The sequence below is a fragment of the Polypterus senegalus genome, chromosome 13, assembly GCF_016835505.1.
Source record: "Polypterus senegalus isolate Bchr_013 chromosome 13, ASM1683550v1, whole genome shotgun sequence".
In the NCBI taxonomy this organism is placed as follows: Eukaryota; Metazoa; Chordata; class Cladistia; order Polypteriformes; family Polypteridae; genus Polypterus; species Polypterus senegalus.
Window position 1 is genome coordinate 104,863,871 of NC_053166.1, and position 24,059 is coordinate 104,887,929.

At 39.2% G+C, this 24,059-nt stretch overlaps 1 protein-coding gene across 12 annotated transcripts in view; it reads right to left on the reverse strand.

The window, feature by feature from the left end:
• Positions 1 to 24,059, reverse strand: part of si:ch211-234p6.5 (pleckstrin homology domain-containing family A member 4) — a 249,934-nt gene that overhangs the window by 183,600 nt on the left and 42,275 nt on the right. For all 12 annotated transcript variants that reach the window (XR_005636166.1, XM_039774438.1, XM_039774440.1 and 9 more), the window contains 5 exons: positions 21,598 to 21,678; positions 21,149 to 21,316; positions 20,976 to 21,074; positions 19,393 to 19,501; positions 18,579 to 18,655 (listed from right to left, as the gene is read on the reverse strand). Coding sequence is in view for 11 of the 12 variants with exons in the window: in XM_039774438.1 (XP_039630372.1) it covers positions 18,579 to 18,655; positions 19,393 to 19,501; positions 20,976 to 21,074; positions 21,149 to 21,316; positions 21,598 to 21,678 (534 nt within the window). In the remaining variant the exon portion in view is untranslated. The remainder of the gene's footprint in view (positions 1 to 18,578; positions 18,656 to 19,392; positions 19,502 to 20,975; positions 21,075 to 21,148; positions 21,317 to 21,597; positions 21,679 to 24,059) is intronic.

A 24,059-nucleotide genomic window follows, 5' to 3' on the forward strand; every position in this document is an offset into this window, starting at 1 on the left:
AAGTTAGGACTGGCCTGCCTCGGCGACTCCTGCATGGGGAATCCTTGACCTCCTCTGATTCTTCCTGAAAGTCGAGTAAACTGGGAACTTCCAGGCGGGAGGAAAAATTCTTGGTGAGTAGACCGAGGGAGTCCGACCGGGGAAAAGAAACCAGGCAGTGAGTGGACGGAATGTATAGATAAGCTCTCGGAAATAAAACAGTGTAAAGATTATGAATGTTAAGGACATGAGTTAGTACACTCCCTAGGAAATGAAGAAGAAGTCTCTTAGAGGCTTAAAAGTAAAATAAAGGAAGGGAGTGGGAAGAATAGATAAATAACTGAACATTTCGTGATCGGGAAAAAGCACTGTTGCGGGAGGGCGGACTCTTTGCTCTAACGGTCTGGTTATATTCTGAACTCAACGGGTCACTCAGGAAATGATCACCTTAACAGCGGTAACCAGCGGCCTTCGGGAGAAACTGTCAGTCCGCTAATCAGGTTGATCGTCCCGGTGGACCAGGGAACAGGAGGGACCGGGTGAAGTGACAATTGAGGCTGGTTTAGCAAAAAGAGTGCGGAAAACTCACTGACCATGGGGAAAACTAATAGCAAACCGGTTACAACTCCTTTGGGAAACAGAAAGCATGAATTCACGTACTCATCTGTGACTGAATAAAGACTAATTGATTGAACTATTCCTGTCTTCCTCGGGTGTTACTTCCACTGTTTATTTGGCACCTGAACAGTTTCCTTCGTTGGAGAACCCGAGTGAAGGTGCGAATTGCAGACAGGAATAAGATCGGTGACCGCTGAGTACAATTGCTTTACCGTCCGGGAGAGGTACTGGGACGTAACGATTAGAGCGCCTCTTGGAATGAGACGGAGTCTTAAGGAGACTTATAATTAGAAGGAGAGGTGGAAATTTAATAAAAGGGAAAGTACCTCCCGGTCGGGAATTCGCTAAAGAAAGAGATGGAAAAAACAGGGTGTGAATGAGGAGCCTCTGTTCGGATTATTGTTTTCGGAAAACATACCAAGGAAAAAAAAAAAGCGGCTCTCCAAGACACTACATAGAACAGAAAACAGGGTTAGATTAAAAAAAAAAATTGTAAACGGTGGAATGAACAGAGCAGGGGCAGATGGCCAGTAGAAGGCTCTGGTGATATGAGTGAACTACAGGAAGTTAGGTAGATTGTATATAGAAAAGCACGAGGGTGCTCTAGTCGAGAAAATGGAAATGTTTTAATAGATGGGAATTGATAATTAAAGATAGAGCCCTGAAAGCGATGCAGAAGTGCAATGAGGGACTGCAAAGCCAAATTAAACTTATTGTAGAAAGAGAAAAGTTGTCCTTGATAATGCAAGAACTGTCCCAAAAGTCCGGATGAAAGAAGGAAGAATAAGTAAATATAATATAAATAAAAAGAAGAAGAGATTATACCTTGATTTAGCGTCAGCATGCGTGTACTCCCTTTGAGGACAATAGTCCATCACCACCCCTTGGGCAGCTGGAGGAATTAATGAGGGAGAGGAAGAAGATGGTCCCGATGATTTTTAAAAAATGAACAGTTTCAGCCAGAGAGGGATGAAGAAGTGGGGAAAGGGATACCTAATAAACCCCGATTCTGACCCTCAGGGTCAAAAACATGAATATGAAAGGATGGAATTTCAAGCACCATTAATACAAGTGCCCTTTCTGCAATATAATGTACAACAGCCTGACTCAGATTAAAACTGTCCCACCTTCATGGTGCAAAGAAACTGGGACCTGCAAGAATTAAAAGAGGTGGTGCAGGAATTGCTGAACCAGTTCATGACAATGAAGAAACAATTAGATGACATATATAAGCCAAATACTGCAGAATGGATTCAGGTCCTTAGAAGGAAAGCTCATTTCAGGCTGAAATGATGTGAGAGTGCAATGGACAGAGTCTCTGGGACGACAGCGGGTTGATAGTGGCCAGTTCAGTGTTCAGTGGACAGTTACGAGCACAAATAAAAGCAAAATATATCAGCCCTAATGCCCAGTGAACTTTGACAAGACTTGATGGTCCGCCTGTGCCTTTGCATTTCAGTTACAAATAAGAGAGTGAAGGTTGCATCAGAACAGCACACCGCCCTTGCACTGACCACCACCATTACATGCTTGTATGCTGCCTTGATTGTTCATGTTTGACTCAAAACAGCAAAAATCTCTGCTGTCCTGGGTTCCTCTTGGATTACAGTATTCAAAATCATTTTACTGTATTGCATGATTTTTGGACTGTATTATGATGAAGTTGACTTGGACTTTTCAGCTGCTGTTTTCAGAAAAAAAAAGACTATTTGCCTAACGAACTGTTATATCTCAGCAAAACTGGCTGGAGCAGTATTTCTCTTTTTACAACAATCGCTTTCTTCTGGAGTGGTTTTACAACATATCCTCATTGTTAAATCCTCTCGTTTTCAGTGGCATAATGTGAGACAATTGGTAATAGCATGTCCAGAAGGGGAGGATTGGGAGTATGTGGGACCTAACATTTAGTTCACCTAGATAGATCTGTTAAGAAAATAGCAGTAGAACTAGTTGTACCTGTAACCCGATCCGTTCTGTCATTTATCTTTCACTTCTCCACCTAAACCCATGCTGTTTACCCTTAAAATTTTTTAATTAGATTTGCTCCACTCATCTCTCTGGGTACAAGGGAAATAATATTTTGTCTGAATAGTTCATGCTGAACCCTTGGTCATTTTCCCAAAGACATCCTTCCGTTTACATTGTGCACAATATCTTATTTCGTTTGAAGCTGGACTGGTATTACAATTGTTTATGCTGATTTAGTTAAGCGGGTGCCATTATTCTGATCCAATATTCTCCTATTCTTCCAGTTAGAAAGCAGATGATTCATGACGATTCATTCAGGACCTCCGCAGAGTCAATGCTGCTATACACCCTAGGACTCCTATAGTCTCAAACCTTCCACTATTCTCTGTACTGTCCCGGCCACTGCTATGTGGTTTTCTGTTACTGATCTTGTGAATGCTTTCTTTTCAATTACTGTACACCCTGAGTCTCAGTTCTGGTTCGCATTCACTTTCAAAGGGAAGCATTGGACCTGAGCTGTGATGCCGCAGGGATATACAGAGGCTCTGTGTGCGTGGTGTGTGTGTGCGCGTGTTCGTGTGTATGGACAAGAACTAGAAAAGATAAAAAGTTGAAAGGTTATTGGCCAAAGGGGGTGGTGTCCTGGTGTAATATGTAGATGAGTTGCTTTTATGTTCTGAGGCTCAGGAATAATGCGAAGAAGACACAAAGGCTTTGTTGGTCTTTCTAGCGGAAATCGGGCACAAAGTGTTCCGGAAAAAGTTGCAACGGGTTGAAAGAAAATGAAATACCTGAGTCATGATTTGACTTCAGGGGAATGTGCACAGTCTGCAAGACGGCAAGTTATGTCTGTTCTTGGAATGTTATGATATTGATATTGCCGGCAATGGGTTAAAAAGATTTTTTTTGCTGAAAAGCACAGCCACTCCAAGAATTAGCGACCTTTTCTAATTTAGTTTTGACTGATAAAATTTCATGAATGGAGCAGGCTGAGAAGGCTTTAACTGATATAGACTAAATTTTGATGTCTGTGCCTGCGTTAAGAGTTCTGGACTACTGTAGTCTCGTCTTTTCACTCTGTTTGTGGACGAGAAAGGGGGATGTATGACTGCAGTATTAACTCAATAACAAGGAAATAGACAATGACCGGTCACATACTATTCTAAAAAAAATAAAATAAATAATTAACAAATAAAACTGGATCCAGTGGCCGCTACAATCCCGGCCTGTTTAAAAGCAGCTGCTGCAATAACAGAGGCCATATTAGCATGCTCAGATGTTGTTCTCATGAGTTTATTAACTGTTAAGGTACCACATGCTGTACATTCCATCTTAGTACAGACAAAAACATCTCATTTGACAGGTGCGCTTGCGATAGTGAAGTGTGAAGCTCACAAGGGGAAAACGAATCCAGTGAGTAGGGAAAATGCGCAAGCAGACATGTGGGCAAAGAAAGCCACCCAGGATCCTACTTCACCACTAACTTCTTTATTTCTATTACAGAAGGAGGAACAAGAGTCACACAAGGATGGAGAATTATAGAATTATCTCTACAAACTGTAGCAACGGAAAAGGAGATAAACACGTTGCAGAAAGAGGGATCAGATAAAGCTCTGAAAGGAATTTAGATCCATCCATTAACTAAACATCCTTTTTCCCAAAAGCTTTCTTTCTAGGAATTGCAAAGGCTGCGCATGGTTTGGCCCACCCTTCCAGAAGATGTAATGATGGCACAGGTGCAACAATACTGTCACGCCCGGGGTTTTTCTAACTTTGCTGATCAGTTCTGTAAGAGGTCTACATTATGGCGAAGATTTAATGTAGGAAAAGGCTTGCAGGTTTGCGTAGTGTCTTACAGAGAGTGCATGAACAAGTGAGGGAAACATGGTGAACTACCTCACTACTGTAAGGGCAATACACTATTAAAATGTGCTCTGTACCCTGTCAAATGTCACTATTGCAAGATGCTCAACTCTAAATCCAGCTACCTACTTCCCACTGAGGGAGAGGGGAACCAAATAACTGCCAGGAAGAGATAACAAAGGTCCTAAGACCTAGTCCGACCTCCAGGAAACTCTACTAGAAACAGGAGAAATTCTTTATGAGGATGGCTGTTCCTTGGGATTGGACGACAGAACACTCTCCACCAGTTATGCAGTGGTCAAGGAAGACCACTTACTTGAAGCAAACTGAATTTCTTCTAGTTTAAGTGCACAAGCAGCTGAGCTAATAGCTCTCACTCGAGCTTGCCAGTTGTCTGAAAGAAAAGTCATAACCATTTACACAGATTCCAGATCTGCCTTTGGAGACTTCCATGATCATGGGGCATTATGGAAATTAAGGGATTCAAAACCAGTACTGGTAAGCCCATACAACACCAGAAATTAGTGGAATCCCTTCTAAAGCTATAACAGAACCATCAAAACTGGGAATACTTAAATGGCAAGCCCATTACTGGGAAACAAAACCCAGTCAGCCAAGGAAATGAACTGGCTGACCATTTGCTAAACAGGCCGCCTGTAATAACACACCAGTCTTTATTCCAACAGAAAGATGACAAAGACTCTGATAATCAAATTATTTCTTTACAGAGCGCTACCACTGACAGAGAAAGGATAAAGTGGTCCCAAGAAGGCTCTCTCTCTGCTGGGGTCTGGACCCATAAGCAAACTAACAAACCTTTCCTCCCAAAGCTTCTTTTCCAGGAATGGCAAATTCGCACACGGCCTGGATCATGCAGGAAAGACACTATGACTCAGGATGTCGAGCGCATTGGGAAACCACAGGGTTTCTACATATGCTGAACAATTCTGCTGACAATGCGCACTATGCCAAAGGTTTAATGTAGGTAAAGGTACTCAGGTAAGCCCCGCCGTCACTCCTAACCCAATGGGTCCCTTTGAACACCTCCAAATGGATTTCATTGAGTTAACACCGCCTAAAGGCTACCGTTATTGCTTGGTAATTGTCGATGTGTTCTCCCGATGGGTGGAAGTTTTCTCTCTAAGCATGCAGATGCAAAAACTGTGGCTAAAGCTTTAATAAAAGAAATCATTCCAAGATGGGGAATATCACAGAAACTGCATACCGATAACGGAACCCACTTTGTGAATTCTGTAATAAATGAGCTGACTACTTGGCTGCAGATAAATGTGCATCATTACTGCAAATACCATCCTCAAAGTGGAGGTATTGTAGAAAGGTGCAATGGTACCCTAAAATCAAAATTGGAAAAAAATCTGTGAGCAGACAAACTTAACCTGGCCAGATGCTCTACCCTGGCCTTGATGGGGTTGAGAGGAAGGACACATCGGCAGTTGGGACTGTCGCCATTTAAAATTGTAACTGGATGCCCCATGCCTGTTGGCATGGTTATCGGAAATGTTACTCTGCATACTGTGGACAATGATCTTCTCTCTAGTCTTGCAGGTCTCCGAGCCTCCCTGAAGGAAGTCCACGAACAAGTTAACAAGGCTTGGCGGACCGTTCCCCCGCCAATGGAGTTCAAGATCCCCCTTGGAACCTGGATACTGGTCAGAGACACCCGAAGGAAACATTGGCATCAACCTCGCTGGAGGGGACCATTCCAGGTGCTATTATCTACACCTCACGCTGTTAAAGTCGAAGGACTTCCTGCCTGGATCCACATCTCACATTGCAAAGAATGGCATTCTTAGTTCTATTATTAATAACTTCTTTGTCCCCTTGAACATGGGACAGCGAACTTATGGGGACCTTCCCACACTAACTTTCCAAGTAGGGAAGACTACCTCACTCCAGATTGACTTTTGTACTGTTGCTCCTTGTGGAACTGGCAGCCATGAACAATGGACTAAGGCTGAAAAATATGTGTGTGTGACTACTGACTCCACTCATTATGGTAGTAATTGTGAAAAATGGCAGTGGGTATTTGCCAATACAGGTACCTATGACTGGGGTTATCAGCCCTGGAAGGCTCAGCAACATGATCTCAAGACAAAGTTCTCTATCATTAAGGGACATACTAGCAGAACATGTTTACATGATAATTGTAACCCATTAATTATCACTTTAAAGGATCCGTCACCTTATGATGGGGTATTTACATATTAGGGGCAGATGTCTCTGGGAAAGATCCTCTTGGGAAATTCGTTATTCGAGTCACAGCACGAACACCCGATTCTGTCACCCCTACCTCTTTAACCTTCCCTACCACTGTCCTTCCTGATGGCTCAGTATCTCGTGCACTTGCTGGTCTTACTGCCCTTTCTGTAGAACTTGCAGAAAATTCTGGTATCTCCAATCCCCTTGATGAACTATTTGAACGGTGGTTCGGAATTTGGGCCGGATGGTGTAAAACTATTTTCACCACTGTCCTCATTTCCCTTGCAATCATGGTTATTTGTGGTTGCTGCCTCATCCCCTGTATTCGTGGCCTTCTTCAGAGGCTTATTGACACCTCTCTCACAAAAGCCTATTTTCTTTATGCTGACAGTTCCCAAAACCCTGATTACAACCCTTTGCTTTCGGAACTTTCTCCCTCTTCTCAATATGATGATATTATTCCCGATGATTGGGTCTGATCATTCACATGTGCACATATTTATGTGCAAAAGGGGGGAACTGAGAAAGAAAAAACTTAAACCCTTAATTTGTATTCCTTTATGAAGAAGGGCTGACCTCTGCTACTATCAGAAGTCCCCTGAAGAATGTAAGATCTTTATGGACTATAAGAATGTTTAAATTGATTCTAAGTGGGTGCAAATACAGAGGTGTATTCCTTAGGAATGCAAATGGCTGTTTATTTCATGTTTTAGGACATTCCAGTATGACATAAATTAAGATTTATGTATAACCTCAGAATGAACTGCTAGGGTTTTTTTTTCTTTTCTAGGATATAAAAGAGAGAACGTTTTTACTTTAGGTATTCTGCTAAAACCCAAATCAGTCGACTGAGTTGGAAAGAGGCAGTCTCACATTCTCTCTACTCACCAAGAATTAAGAATAAAGAAATTATTTTTACTTTAATTGAGTTTAAGTTCTTCCGTTGTTTCCGACTTCAGCGCTCACACTACTCAATCAGAGCATGTATTACGTATTAAAACTCCTCAATGATATAGGATGTGCTTCCCGCGCGGTGTTTGATTGTTTGCTTTTATCTGTGTCTCTCACTCTCTCTGACATGCTCTGCGCCTGACGGAGGGGGTGTGAGCAGAGGGGCTGTTTGCCTAAAAGATACGGACGCTACTCTAAAAAATGCTGAATGACTAACTTCACATTGCTCCCTTCTTTGCGGTTGCTTTATTGCGGTGCCCATACTTAAAAGCCCAACAGCACGTATTGATTTTTTGATTGTTTGCTTTTCTGTCACGCTCTCTCTCTCTCTCTGACATTCTCTGCTCCTGATGGCGCTCCTTTGAAGAGAAGATATATTTGCATTCTTTTAATTGTGAGAAAGAACTGCCATCTCTGTCTTGTCATGGAGCACAGTTTAAACTTTTGACTAAAGGGTGTTATTTCATGTCTAGAGGGTTCTAATAATGTTAACAGTGTGGGAGAGTTTATAAGGGCTTAAAATATATAAAATAACCATACAAACATATGGTTTCTACTTCGCGGAATTTCACCTATCGCGGGGGGTTCTGGAACGCAACCCCCCCGATCGAGGAGAGATTACTGTAATATATATGTATGTGTGTATATATATATATGTATATATATAAATAATACATATGTATATATATAATATATATGTGTATATACTGTATATATATATATATATACTAGCAGAATACCAACATGAGCGGAGAAGTAGTGTGTTAAAGAAGTTATGAAAAAGAAAAGCAAACATTTTAAAAATAACGTAAGATGATTGTTAATGTAATTGTTTTGTCATTGATATGAGTGTTGTTGTCATATCTATCTATTTATATTATATATATATATATATATATATATATATATATATATATAGCAATATACCTGCGATTGGCAGCGGAGAAGTAAAAAGAAAAGGAAACATTTTAATAATAACGTAACATGATTGACAATGTAATTGTTTTGTCATTGTCATGAGTGTTGCTGGCATATATATATATATATATATATATATATATATATATATATATATATACACACACACAGACACATATAAACATATATATAAATATATATATACATCTACACACACATATATATACATACTGTATATACAACATATACAAATCTACAAATATATATATATATATCTACATATATATATATTAGGGGTGGGACTCGATTAAAAAAATTAATCCAATTAATTAGAGGCTGTGTAATAATTAATCTTGATTAATCGTATGTAATCGCACGTAAATTTGCCCCAAATCGCAAATGTTTTTTTTTTATTTAAAACGGTTTTAGTGGGCGACAGAATCAAATAATAGACATGGACATGAATATTGTAAACTGAAGCTGTTTTAATTTCTGAAAAAAAAGCTTTTAAACTGCATTTGAATTCAAAACAGAAACAAAAATATCATCCCTGGTTAAAATTGGGCAGACTTAAAAATAAAGTGGTAGTTTAAGTACTTTAAGTACATTTTCAGAATAGTATTGTCTTTAAATAATAATAACCAAAATTTCAACATAAAGTGCAGTTTTTCTTCTTAAAAAAATAAGTCAGAAACATAAAAGGTAATTTGACCAACTTAATCTTTAAACTCTGAGTAACCTTAGCCAAAATTATTTTGTACATTAGGCTAAAACAGTGTGATCATTGAACATTTTGTAATTAGATGTATTTAGAATTACTAACGGTCACGGAAGTCCAATGATCCCCAGTAAGAGCCACAAAGTCCGCTTTCTGTAATGCATCTAATTTTGCTTGCTTTTCAGTGTGCACAAAACCATGCTTTTATCAAGGCTTCACGGGTAGTCGAAATGATCAGTCGTAGGAGCGCTTTATTCCGACTCTAACATTTTTGTAGCTGTGATGTGTGCATCAGTGTAATGGATGTACCAGGAAATCATGCATTGACAAAAGTTCCCGTTGCTTGGAATTGAAAGTGTGATTAAATGCGTATTTTTAACGCGTTATGGAGTACATGCATCGAAGCTTCTCAGCTGTGCTTGTGCTAAGAAAGGAAAAATTTTTAAAATAACGTAACATGATTCTGCGTTAACCTAATATTTTTCATACGTCCCAAACCAAGGAGATGCTAAGGTAAAATGAATCGGTAGCTGCGCGTACATAGTCAGTACACCCCTCTCGAATCGAACCGAATGCCAGCGTTAGAGGCTTAAGACTCTACAATTGCACCACAGCGTGTGGCTTGTCTATGCTAAAGTATGTATTGTAGATCGGGGTGTATATATACATTTATATATATATACCCGTGTACCGCAGTGGAGAAGTAGAAGTTATGAAAAGAAAAGGGAACATTTTAAAAATAACGTAACATGATTGTCAATATACAGTAATTGTTTTGTGAGTGTTATTGAATGTTGCTGTCATCAAGGATTTGATTATCATTATTTCTTTCAATCAGGCTCGTATTTGTAGGATGTGTTCAAGTTACATTCTGTGTTTGTCAATCGTTGTAAAGATAAGAGGTTTCATTCATCGATTAGTTCCTTACTGCATCAATAAACAGCTCGTCTTCCTTTTTATCTGTGATGTGACAAACTGCATGCACGGGTTTTTTTACACTGTCTTCCTTTAGCAGGACATTCACTTTTTCCACCGTGTGCTTTGTTTCGCAGTAGCTGCACTTATGAATATGATTGTATGTATAAGACGCTTCATATTTTTTTGCTGCCTTCTCAATTGTGTAATTCGGTTTTTGTTCAGCACTCTTTGAAACTGTTGCTTTTGTCTGCGCATTCGTCAGTTCACGTGACGCTTGGTGTTCTTGCATCGAAGGTTCCCAGCTGTACTGGTGCCATCTCGTGTAATGTCAGCTAAGACCCGGCACTTAAAAGTTTCTCTCGCAGTTTCAATGAGTTTGTGCCAAACACCACCCTGACCATCTCATCTTCCTCTGCATAAGCACAGTCCTTCACCCGTGAACATTTACCGGCAGTGTTTGTATTGGATTGCCGCTGATGGACGGCCTTATATGGGCAGGCACTAAATTACAAACGCTAGTGGTAGCCTATGAACTTAATTTAATATAAACTTACGGTTCACGCCGTGCTTTGTTTCCGCAGTAGCTGTACTTATGAATATGCTTGTATGCATCATTTGCTTCATAATGTTTTTCTGCCTTCTCAATTGTGAAATGGCGTTTGTGCTGATCGCTGTTTGGAGTTCTTCCTTGTTATCTACGTACTTACGTAGGAGGCGTGATGATGTCACACGAAACTCCGCCCCCCACGGCCATCTCCAACTCAAGACTCCATTACATTATATGGGGAAAAATAGCTTCCAGTTATGACCCTTATGCGTAGAATTTCGAAATGAAACCTGCCCAACTTTTGTAAGTAAGCTGTAAGGAATAAGCCTGCCAAATTTCAGCCTTCTACCTACACGGGAAGTTGGAGAATTAGTGATGAGTCAGTCAGTGAGTGAGTGAGGGCTTTGCCTTTTATTAGTATAGATATATATATATATAATATATGTGTATATATATGTATATATGTGTATGTAAATAAATGTGTTGATGAGGACTGCCGGCTTTGTGCTCCGGCCCTCACCCCCAGGCAGGTCCAAGAAAAACACCTGCTACCTACAGTAAAATATGGTGGTGGTTTCATCATGCTGTGGGGCTGTGTGGCCAGTGCAGGGACTGGGAATCTTGTCAAAGTTGAGGGATGCATGGATTCCACTCAGTATCAGCAGATTCTGGAGACCAATGTCCAGGAATCAGTGACAAAGCTGAAGCTGCGCCGGGCTGGATCTTTCAACAAGACAACGACCAAACACTGCTTAAAATCAACTAAGGCATTCATGCAGAGGAACAAGTACAACGTTCTGGAATGGCCATCTCACTCCCCAGACCTGAATATAATTGAAAATCTGTGGTGTGAGTTAAAGAGAGCTGTCCATGCTCGGAAGCCATCAAACCTGAATGAACTAGAGATGTTTTGTAAAGAAGAATGGTCCAAAATACCTTCAACCACAATCCAGACTCTCATTGGAACCTACAGGAAGCGTTTAGAGGCTGTAATTTCTGCAAAAGGCGGATCTACTAAATATTGATTTCATTTCTTTTTTTGGTGCCCAAATTTATGCACCTGCCTGATTTTGTTTGAACAATTATTGCACACTTTCTGTAAATCCAATAAACTTCATTTCACTTCTCAAATATCACTGTGTGTGTCTCCTATATGATATATTTAACTGACATTTTTTATCGTAACAACCAACGATTTATACAGGAAAATAATGACTATTAACAAGATTGTCCAAACTTTTACATCCCACTGTATATGTATATATATATATATATATATATATATATATATATATATATATATATATATATATATATATATATATATATATATATATAGAGAGAGAGAGAGAGAGAGAGAGAGAGAGAGAGAGAGAGAGAGATGAAAAACAGGAACAAACAACGCAAAACATAAAACTACAAAGGCTTGAACTTTTTCGCATCCACAGAACAGGTTCATAACTTATAATTTCTGATCTTTCAATTCATGTGTTCAAGATGGATAAGTCATTCAGCTCGTTATTAAGTTTCTCATATTTGCACAGTGGCATTCATTTGCTTGCAGCTAGTCTATGCTGGGTTATCACCCCCACACAGAGTTCTATTTGTGAGTGTGTGTAAGTGTGTGACATGCTCCTCTTCACTTTCTTATTGGATTTAGGATGGGAAACTCATAATAGTCCTACTTATTAAATTAATAAACAAGAATGGTAATTCACATTCAGGTTTGTTGGCAATATAACTCTGGCGGAAAATTAGAGTACTGAAAAAGCAGAGAAACAGAGAGAGAGAGTTTACTTTAATAATGGTATTTTATACATATGTTTTACCGTAATTTTAATAATGGCATTTAATAAATATGTTTCACCATAATGCATACAATCTATTTACAAGGAATGTTTGATTAAATACTGCTAAGAATAAATATGTAAGTATATGAATACCATTTTACTCTTGTATTTAATTTATTGATTCATATATGTGATAACTTTCAGCAAATTGCTTAAAACATTCAAGCCTTGGTGAATTCTTCTAATTATTGGCATTTTGCCTGTATTGTCCACACATTGGAGGATCCAAAAATCATCATTTACCAAAATGACTTGTTTGGCCAAATAGTGCCTTTGCAACCCTATCTCCAGCTCCCACTTAGACTGTGTTCTGTGCATGGCATCCTGCTACAGAACATCTCAAAGCCAAAAACAGTCAAAAGACTAGTATTTCCAGCCAAAAAAACTGTTGTAAACTAGATTAGAGACTAAATTAGAGGCAAATGTGCTGTAATTCTTTTACTGTTTATGTTTGCAATTAATTAAAATGATTCTACTTTATTCCAGTTTTAGTTGCCTAAGATACATGTCTTGCCTTGAAGTCTAATAAATGTCTTGTAACTGATTTTCATTTATACATTTATTAGTTGCCAAAAGGTCTTCAAAATCCAAGTTTTTATTCCCTTCTTTTATTTATACTGACTAATGTTCTATTCTGATAATAAGTTATTTGATTTTGTATATCATACAATGATAATCAGCCTTTTGACTTCATCTGGATTCAAATTACTTTAAAATTAGAGAATTGAGAATCAGGAAATGAGTAAAATGACTATCACTAATGATCAATATTGAAAGATAAGGGAAAATATTTCATGACGTGACTTTTGGCTATATTGCTGAGCCATCATACATCTAAGTATATGTTAATATTCTCCTCTGCATAGGATGGGCAGTGTAAACTATACAGCCAAAGCACTTTTCTGTGTGTTTAGTTCAATCTACTATTTCTCCGAAATATCATAGTACATTTTTGTTTACTGTATGGGAAACTGCTCCTTTCAAAACAGAAATACTAGAATTTTGATACATTCAAAAATGAAAATGTTGTACATGTTTTTCTATTCTTCCATTAGATATATCTAAGATCTACCAGTCTTATTTTCTATTATTGCTTGTTCTATTTTGGATTATTATTCATTTGATAAATACAACATTGCTTTTATTTCATTGCTTCATCTAGAGTGATTGAAATAATAAATTGAAAATTAAGACACCTGAATGAGGGGCAGGCACATTAACTGTTCATAGGGTTTATCAAGACTATGAGGTTGCTCCTCGAAAAAAGAGACAACTGCAGTAAAAGCAGGACATATTGTTTGGCTGGTAAGAGGCATAACCAAAAAATGTGTGCTTTTAATTGTGTTACAATGACACCCGTATGTCCGTCAGTGTTGGTGATAAGTTCTTAAGTAGAGACTCCTATAGAATATTGTGAGATATATTATAGCTCCATTGTCTAATTAAGGATATTTATGTAAGTAGAATATAGTGAGACATATTCTCCATTGTCCATTTAAGGATATCTATGTGTGAATACAAATCTGTTGTCTTTAGTGGCGTTTTTGTCTTCATGGCTAGAACTCATATTATTCTTCTGCAGTAAAGGTGGTTGTGAAGAAGGTTTATCAGTCTTTATCTCCTTTTTTCATATAATTAAATAATAGTTAAGATATAGTCACAAAATTGAGCCTTTATGACAACTAATGCAACTAGTCTTATTAATTAATATATATACGACTTATGTCATTAATTTGATCAAATTACTATTTCTCATCTTCTTTGAGTATTTTTACACCTCAATTTATGAACATAAAGACATTTCATAATGAACAACATTTATTGTATTGGGGTGACAAATTTCAGACAAGCACAAACAATATTTAAGGCTAATAGGTTTCTGAGATTGTTGTATATTTATATTTGATCGCTGTTGTTTATTAGTGGACCAACATTTCTGGCATTATCAGGACTAAAAATGAATACAATTATTTGTGCTATACCCAAGTATTTTAATGAAAATAAAAGGGATTGGATAACGTATGGTTTTAATTTATTGTTTATCATACCCCCATATACATGATTTCCATTATGCTTATTTGATCCTCATTAGATTATCTTGCCTCCAATGAAACAAGTACAATTTGAGGACTCTTGGCTGCAAATGCAACAGTCTGAATTCCTGTTTGCAGTACAGGAAAATCCAATATTCAAAAATGTTCGACTACCACTAGGTTGCACTTACTGTATTTTGGCTTCCTCTAAATCTTTGGTGGGCTCTCTAGTCTTGAGCATATCATCACAATGGATATGAAGGACCCCAATGCAAAAAAAGCTTTGAGCAAGTAGAAAATGTGACAGTGCAGTAAAAGTTAACTAATGCTGAAAATGATGAAGTAATAAATAAATTCATTTTAAGTTGAAAACTTCCTCTAAAAATTTTAAACTAGGCGGACAATAATACAAATTTCCATGCCGGATCGGTCGAGCCCCGGGTTAACAACGACCGCCAACAGGGTGCTGCCAGAAATTGGGCAAAAGGAGAAGAAGAGGGGGGAGATGTGTCCAGAGGTAGGAGGAGAGGAGGAAGGTAAAGAGAGTGGAACTAAAGGTAGGAACTTTGAATGTTGGCAGTATGACTGGTAAGGGGAGAGAGTTAATAGATATGATGAAGAGAAGGAAGGTGGATATATTGTGCATGCAAGATACTAAATAAAAGGGGAGTAAGGCCAGGTGGATCGGAGGTGGACTCAATTGTTTTATTATGGTGTGGATAAAAGGAGAAATGGAGTGGGGTTATTCTGAAGGAACAGTATGCAAAGATTGTTTTGGAGGTGAAAAGAGTTTAAGACAGAGTAATGATTATGAAGCTGGAAATTAGAGGTGTGATGATGAATGTTGTTAGTGCATATGCACTGCAAGTTGGGGGTGCAATGGATAAGAAAGAAGTATTTGGAGTGAGCTGGATGAAGTGATGAACAGTGTACCAAAGGGACAGAAAGTGGTAATTGGAGTGGATTTCGCTGGACTTGCTGGTGAAGGAAACACAGGAGTGGAGGAGGTGATGGGTTGATATGGTGTCAAGGAGAGGAATGAAGAAGGTCAGAGGATTTTGCCAAAATGATGGACATGGCTGTGGTGAACACGTATTTTAAGATGAGGGAGGAACACAAGATTACGTACAAGAGTGGAGGAAGATGCATTCAGGTAGATTATATCCAATGCAGAACAGTCAATCTAAAGGAGATTGAAAACTGCAAAGTGGTGGCATGAGAAAGTGTAGTTAAGCAACATAGGATGGTGGTCTGTAGGATGATGTTGGAGATCAAAAAGAGGAAGAGAGTGAGGGCAGAGCCAAAGATCAAATGGTGAAAGTTGAAAAAGGAAGACTGCAAGGTTGAGTTTAGGGAGAAAGTGAGACAGGCACTGGATGATAGTTTAGAAACACCAGACAGTTGGGAAACTACAGCAGATGTAGTAAGAGTGATAGCAAGAAGGGTGCTTGCTTGGCATGACATCTGGACAGAGGAAGGAGGAAAAGGAAACCTGGTAGTGGAATGGGGAGTTACAGGAGAGTATACAGAGGAAGAGGATGACAAAGAAGAAGTGGGATAATCAGAGAGATACAAAAAGTAGACAAGAGTACAAGAAGATAAGGCACAAGGTGAAGAGAGAGGTGGCGAAGGCAAAAAGAAAACTGTATGAGAGGTTGGACACTAAGAAGTGAGAAAAGGACCTGTACTGATTGGCCAGACACAGGGAGACCGAGCTGGGAAAGATGTGCAGCAGGTTAGGGTAATAAAGGATAAAGATGGAAACGTACTCACAAGCGAGGCGAGTGTGTTGAGCAGATGGAAAGAGTACTTTGAGAGGCTGATGAATGAAGAATATGAGAGAGAGAAGAGATTGGATGATGTGGAGAAAGTGAATCAGGAAGTGCTAAGGATTAGCAAGGAGGAAGTTAGGACAGCTATGAAGAGGATGAAGAATGGAAAAGCCGCTGGTCCAGATGACATACCTGTGGAAGCATGGAGGTGTTTAGGAGAGACGGCCGTGGAGTTTTTAACCAGATTTTTTAATGGAATCTTGGAAAGTGAGAAGATGCCTGAGGAGTGAAGAAGAAGTGCACTGGTACCGATATTTTAGAATAAGGGGGATGTACAGGACTGTAGTAACTACAGGGAGATAAAATTGATGAGCCACAGCATGAAGTTATTGGAAAGAGTAGTGAAAGCTAGGTTAAGAAGTGAGGTGATGATTAGTGAGCAGCAGTATGGTTTCATGCCAAGAAAGAGCATCACAGATGTGATGTTTGCTCTGAGGATGTTGATGGAAAAGTATAGAGAAGGCCAGAAGGAGTTGCATTGCATCTCTGTGGACTTGGAGAAAGCAAATGACAGGGTGCCTCAAGAGGAGTTGTAGTATTGTATGAGGAAGTCGAGAGTGGCACAGAAGTATGTAAGAGCTGTACAGGATATGTACAAGAGAAGTGTGATCATGGTGAGGTCTGCGGTAGAAGTGATGGATGCATTCAAGGTAGAGGAGAGATTACATCAGGGGAGCCCTTTCTTATTTGCAATGGTGATGGACAGGTTGACAGATGAGATTAGACAGGAGTCCCCATGGACTATGATGTTTGCTGATGACATTGTGATCTGTAGCGATAGTAGGGAGCAGGTAGAGGAGACCCTGGAGAGGTGGAGATATGCTCTAGAGAGGATAGGAATGAAGGTCAGTAGGAACCAGACAGAATACATGTGTGTAAATGAGAGGGAGGTCAGCGGAATGGTGAGGATGCAAGGAGTAGAGATGGCGAAGGTGGATGAGTTTAAGTACTTGGGATCAACAGTACAGAGTAATGGGGATTGTGGAAGAGAGATGAAAAAGAGAGTGTAGGCAGGGAGGAATGGGTGGTGAAGAGTGTCAGGAGAGATTTGTGACAGATGAATATCAGCAAGAGTGAAAGGGAAGGTCTACAAGACGGTAGTGAGAACAGTTATGTTATATGGGTTGGAGACGGTGGCACTGACCAGAAAGCAGGAGACAGAGCTGGAGGTAGCAGAGTTAAAGATGCTAAGATTTGCATTGGTTGTAACTAGGATGGACAGGATTAGAAATGAGTACATTAGAGGGTCAGCTCAAGTTCGACGGTTGGGAGACAGACAGATGAGATTGCGCTGGTTTGGATATGTGCAGAGGAGAGATGCTGAGCATATTGGGAGAAGGATGCTAAGGATAGAGCTGCCAGGCAAGAGAAATAGAGGAAGGCCTAAGTGAAGGTTTATGGATGTGGTGAAAGAGAACATGCAGGTGATGGGTGTAACAGAACAAGGTACAGAGGACAGAAAGATATGTAAGAAGATGATCCACTGTGGCAACCCCTAATGGGAGCAGCCGAAAGAAGAAGAAGAAGAGATATCAAAAGTGAAAAGTAAAATATTTCTGTTTTTGCATTTAATTCTTTTTTATTCACATGGCATGCATAGGTGAGTGTGTATATGTACAATATATGCATCTGTGTGTGAGTATAATTGAAAAATCATCATGTCTCATCTAGAAGTTACTATAGTTGCAATTTGTAGTCCCTTACCTACAATAAAACTCTTGAATAATATGACTTCCCTTTTCTTGTTGTAGGTCTTTCCAGTTTTGTTTACAGTCTTTGCTATAATATCCATATATGTGATATTAATTGCACTCTTTGATTATTTTTGATATCAAATGAACAATATCAAGTACAAGTATTCATCATTGCTTTGATTTGGACAGTTCATAATTAAAATATATGAGTAAATAATTTGCCAGTTGCAAATGATGCAGTTGTTTTTAATTATAGGCAAATTGAATGCTTTCATTTTGTTTTAAATGTTAGCTCTGAACAAATGTGTTTTGGAACACTTTTACTTAGGAATGATTGTTCTGGGTTGTTCTGGGTTGTGAATCTTTTTATTAATTGTATCAAATTATATTTACAAATAATGTATATTCAATCTCTGGATCTTCTGTTATTTATATCTTTGGGACTGTAGTTTTGAGCATTCCCACCTACCAGAGTAGCCTTCTTTGGAGGCCTGCTGGGTTCACCAGGATGATGGATGAGCTCATGAAGCAAAATGGAGGATGGAACTACAGTTGTTATAGAAAAACAAAGGGAAAAACAGTAATGCTGACGTTATCACAAACATGCAATCAAAAACAATCACTACAGGCCATCAAGTCTCAAAATTTACTTGTATGAAGCTATATGACTTCAGAATTAAATAAAGGTAACTATAAGTTTGAGAAAAAATCTTAAGATTCAGATATAAAGATCTACAAGACACAATTTTCAGATAGTGTAACTGTTGGATCTCTTTAATTGGTTAGTTTTCAGATACTTGAATTTGATTAGAAATAACTGTAGGGTCTAAACATTCTGATATAAACAAATACCAGATATCTAAAAATCAGTGGTGAATAGGCTGTTTAGGTTCAGTCAAGTGTTTCATGTTTTAGTTACAAACAACTACAATACCTTTTCAGTTGCAAAAAACTCCCTGAAGACCCCTGGTTTTGCCTATAAATAGCTACTTATAATTAAATACAAAGCCTTATGACTGAGCTAGCTACATGATTCTGGTATTCACTTATAAAATCAACAAAGTCTCAATGTTCCAGTAAAAAGAAACAGACATCCAAATAATAAACTGTATGATCTTTGGGTTAGTTACAGATTAATTCAAGGCCCCACAATTCATCTGTTAATAAACACAGAGAAAAAGGGCTGGTTAACATAAAAAAAACTACAAAACAAGAGCAGCCCATATTTTGAGGTCCACATATTTTCTTATTTCAAAGACCCTTGCCTTTAAGATATGACTCACGTGTTTGAGTGTGAGAATCCACAGCAAAGTGAAAGTTACTCTTATTGGTACAGAGCTCAATCAGGACATCTTCTATTATCCAGAGTTGCCGGTGTGCATCAGCTTTCTCCTGTGTTGTTAAGAAATATTTGTAAATGAACCAGACTCAAAGGCTGAAGAGTATAAGCCAAGATATAATGCACAGTATATAGAGGCTGAGGACATAGATAGATAGATAGATAGATAGATAGATAGATAGATAGATAGATAGATAGATAGATAGATAGATAGATAGATAGATAGATAGATAGATAGGGGGCACTATCTCTCCCTTGAACCCTCAGACTAGACACCAGATAAAAGTCCAATAATTGACTTTATTATTATAATTATCTGCACAAAGCAACCTCCTCTCCACAATACTCATAAACCAAACAATAATTACAATAACAATAATTCCTCCACTCCCAGACGCATTGCCACCCTTACACCCAGCTCAGCTTGTTGTCTGGTATTTCCAATAGTCTTTTATATTCCCTGACCCGGAAGTGTTTCCAATCCCTCAGTCCACGTGACTTCCTATCACTTCCAGGTCAGATCAAAAGTCCTCTTCTTCATCCCGGAAGTACGTCATTCCTCCTGTCACTGTGACTAAGACGTACTTCTGGGTTATAGGGCATGCAAGAGTCTCTGGGCCTCCCTGCAGCGTCCTCTGTTGGCCCCCAAGGTATCCAGCAGGGCTGTAAAGGAAAACTCCACTGTCCATGATTCCCTGCTGGTATTCGGGGTACCTCCATGCTGCAGGGAGTGCTCCACCTGGCGGCCTGGGAGTATTGGCCGGGATGACTGGCTGGCTGGCCATATTCCACAATAGATAGATAGATAGATAGATAGATATCCATTGTAGGGCATGTATATGATACGTACACACCATTTTTTGCTATCATAGGGTATATTTACAATCACTAATTAAATTAATACAAACATTTTTGAGTATTAGGAGAAAACAGCAGAAGCTGAAGAATAATTTACATACACAGAAGCATTCACATACAGTGGCCAGACAGGGATTCAAACAAAGGCTTTCAGGCAGTAGCACAAAGCACTGCCCCATGTTACTGTCCATTAATATTTCACTCCTTATTTTTTTCTGATATGGCATATAACCCAATGTTGATTTCAAGTCATGGGCAACTCATTTGCTAAACAGTTTTTTGTTTATCAACGGCATCATCCATTTCTAATAAATATTAATTTTAAAAATGTACGTTAACAGTGCCTGTATACATTCCATATTTGTGTTTTCTCATATGGTCAAAAATTCAGTTAAATTATATTCACAGGTGTGTTTTCCCAACCCACTTCTTTACAATATCAAAATAGCCTGAAGCTTATTTTGGCAGCAACTAGAAAAAAGGGCCAACTCGAAGCACACTTACTTCTGGATATGTTTAAAAAATGTAACGCTAATGAGACTGTTTCAAAATGCAAAATTGCACTTTTAGGAAGGGCCTGATTTAGAACATAGGGATTGCCTATTTGCGATTGCACATGTAGTGAATTAAATTAAAATAATAAGATGCAAATTAGATATATTTATTTACCTGAGGTCTTCCAAACATGCAGATGTGTTCTAAATGTGATTTCAGAACATACAGCTCACTCTCAAGATGCTTATACTCTTCCCAGGCCCTGTCCATTTCCTGAAGAATAGTGCTAGTGAGATATGGGGATGGTTGACAAAATCAGAAAAACATATTTTTAAAGGTTATACTACCATGGTCACATCACAGATTTTGGCATGAGTTTGAACAAGTTCTTCCTGCAGCATAGCTTGTTGAAACATTAATCCCTCAATGCTCGTAGCTCGACTAGCATCCACTTCTTGGTTTTGTTGCTCTTGAATCTGAAGGTGAATTATTTTAAGAGCACACTCCAGACTTTCCTAGATTGGCAAGGCAAAGAAATTTTAGTCAATTATTTAGAGATGTTTTACAAAGTTTTCTGTGATAATGTCTATTAAAATCACTATTACACTGCAAACATATACTGTATTTGTCAAACAACCATTGTCATACAGTTTATTAAATTATATATATCTGAAATAGTGCTGCAGATTCATTATCCAATCCACTGATTTGAAACTCTATAGCTATTCTGGTGAGATATATACATGTTTCAAATCAAGAGTATTCACGCTTATTAATGACATCTCTGTTGATTTACCTTGTCTGTACATAGCTTAGTCCTCTCAAATGATAGGCTTTGCATAATTCTGTCTTGACCACACAGCTGAGTTAGCAAAAGCTGGGCAAGTGAAAGAGAAAAAGAAAATAAATGAATATGTGCATCTATTCTCAAATAGATAGATAGATAGATAGATAGATAGAAAATGTTGCTTGATGTAAGTAAGAAATTAATTTTTAACAGTATAACAAACATGCTGCAGTATAACAAAATATGAAAAAACTGAAGGGGTCTGAATACTTTCTAAATCCAATGTATGACACGAAAGAAGTGCTAAAATCTGCCGCTTGTATTGTGCAGGCTGGTGCTCAGGTGTGCAAAATGGAAAAAATAAAAAATAAAGGTTGCATTCCAATGAGTACATGTGCTTGTTTTATGCTTCTGGAGAGAAGTGTCACATGGAGCTGACTTAAAAGTCAGTGATACCATAAGATACCTTGTAACAATAAACTACACAAAATGCTGTATTATGTTATTTCTGCCTGTAGTCACATATGTGATACCAAAGTGGAGTTGCAAGTTATATCCTTAACAGTGTAACTGACCTGTTGTACATTAGCTTTGGGTCCATTTTGGTTTTACTACTGATTCTGTTTAGTTGTGCTATTAAAAAAAAAAGTACATCAGTGATTGGGGAAGAAAATAAGAAAACACACAGAAAAAGTAGGGGAAGCTCTGTTGCTTGACTGAAAGTGAAAGTTAGGGAGTCACTTGTTTCCTTTCACAGTTTATTACATTATTGCAGTGTACATCCCCCAAAGCGCGAATGCAAATGAGGCATTCTGTGAGATGCATGATCAGTGAGCAAGGAAAGGCCCTTCCCGATGCCCACTTAAAAAATGTAGCTCTAAAGTTTTACTAGCATGTGAACTTTGCCACAAGGGGTGAGAATATGTTGGACTTTTTTCACACAAACATTAAAGATTCTCACAAGGCTGTAACCTGCCCCCATTTGGGATTCTCAGACGACCTCTGTGGCATGCTGCTATATGCATATAGGTCACTGCTGAAAGAAATCCAGGCAAGTACCAAGAACTATCAGATTCTGGCCTTAAGGAGCCAACCAAGCACTGTAGGACTGCTTTGAATGTACAGACTGGAATATTTTCATGGAGGCAGCCACCTATGACCAGCTTATTAACTAAGAGGAATACACTGACTCTGTGACTGGTGTGATATAGGTGCCGTCCAAACACAGACTAACACCAGAGGCACAGGCTAAATAAACAAATAGTCTTTATTCTCTTTAGCTGTGGGACACATCTTCCCCATGTTCCACTGGCCCTACACAGTCCCCAAACACAAATTCACCCAATACTTCAATTCTTCTTTCCTCCACTCCTCCCAGGGCAGCTTCATCCTCCTCCTCCTGATGCCCTGAGTAGTTGCTGCAGACTCCCTTTATACTCCACCCGGAAGTGCTTCAGGTGGTAATTAACCTTAATTAGGCTGCGACTGTGACTGCGTTGTCGCCCATACGAGCTCAGGAAGCCTTGAAGCTCCCCCTGGCAGTGGCCATGGAGCCCAACCAGGATGAGCTTTGGTGTTTCATGCTATGGGCTCCGATGCAACCCAGGGGGACTGCCACCAAGTGTTCTGGGGGACATAGAGTGCATCCCAAGGCTGCTCCCCCCAATCCAGTGTTGAAGGGGCTGGGCATGGGTCCTGGCCATTCGCCACACTGGGTACATAGGAAAGTGCATTGAGGATGTCTCTATTGAAAAACCATCATTATATGCACCAACCAGAAGCCATGGCTGACGGCTGAAGTCATTGCTCTGCTGAGAGCAAGAGATATTGCCTTTAGATCAGGAAATGAAGGGGATCCCAGATCAGCACAGTTGAACTTTCCAAGTCCATCAGGAAAGCTAAAAGTCAGTATAAACAACAAGTTAAACAACTACTTCCATGACTCGAAATATCCTACATGCATGTGGCAGGGCATCCGGGCATTAACGGATTATAAAATCTCACAACAGGCCTACAGCACTGATACATGCCACCCGGACATGCTCAATGCTTCTATGCAGGTTTTGAGGCTCAAAACAACACACAGGAATATAAGTACACACCCTGCCCTGTGGGACAGGTGCACTGTCCGGATCCTGTTGATGTAAGGCAGGCACTTTCCAGTGTCAATCCATGAAAAGCTGCAGGACCAGACAACATTCCTAGGCATGTCCTTAGAGACTGTGCTGACCAACTGGCTGATGTCCTCACAGACATCTTTAATATCTCTATGAGCCAGGCTGTGGTCTCCATGTGGTCTCCAGGCTGTGGTCTTCAAAAAGGCCACTACCATTCCACTTCCAGAGAAGTCAATGGTTACCTTTCTTATTGACTATTGCCCTGTAGCATTGACACCCATTGTGATGAAGTGGTTCAAGTAGTTGGTCAAAAGACACATCAACTCCATCCTCCACACCTCTCTGTACCCACTC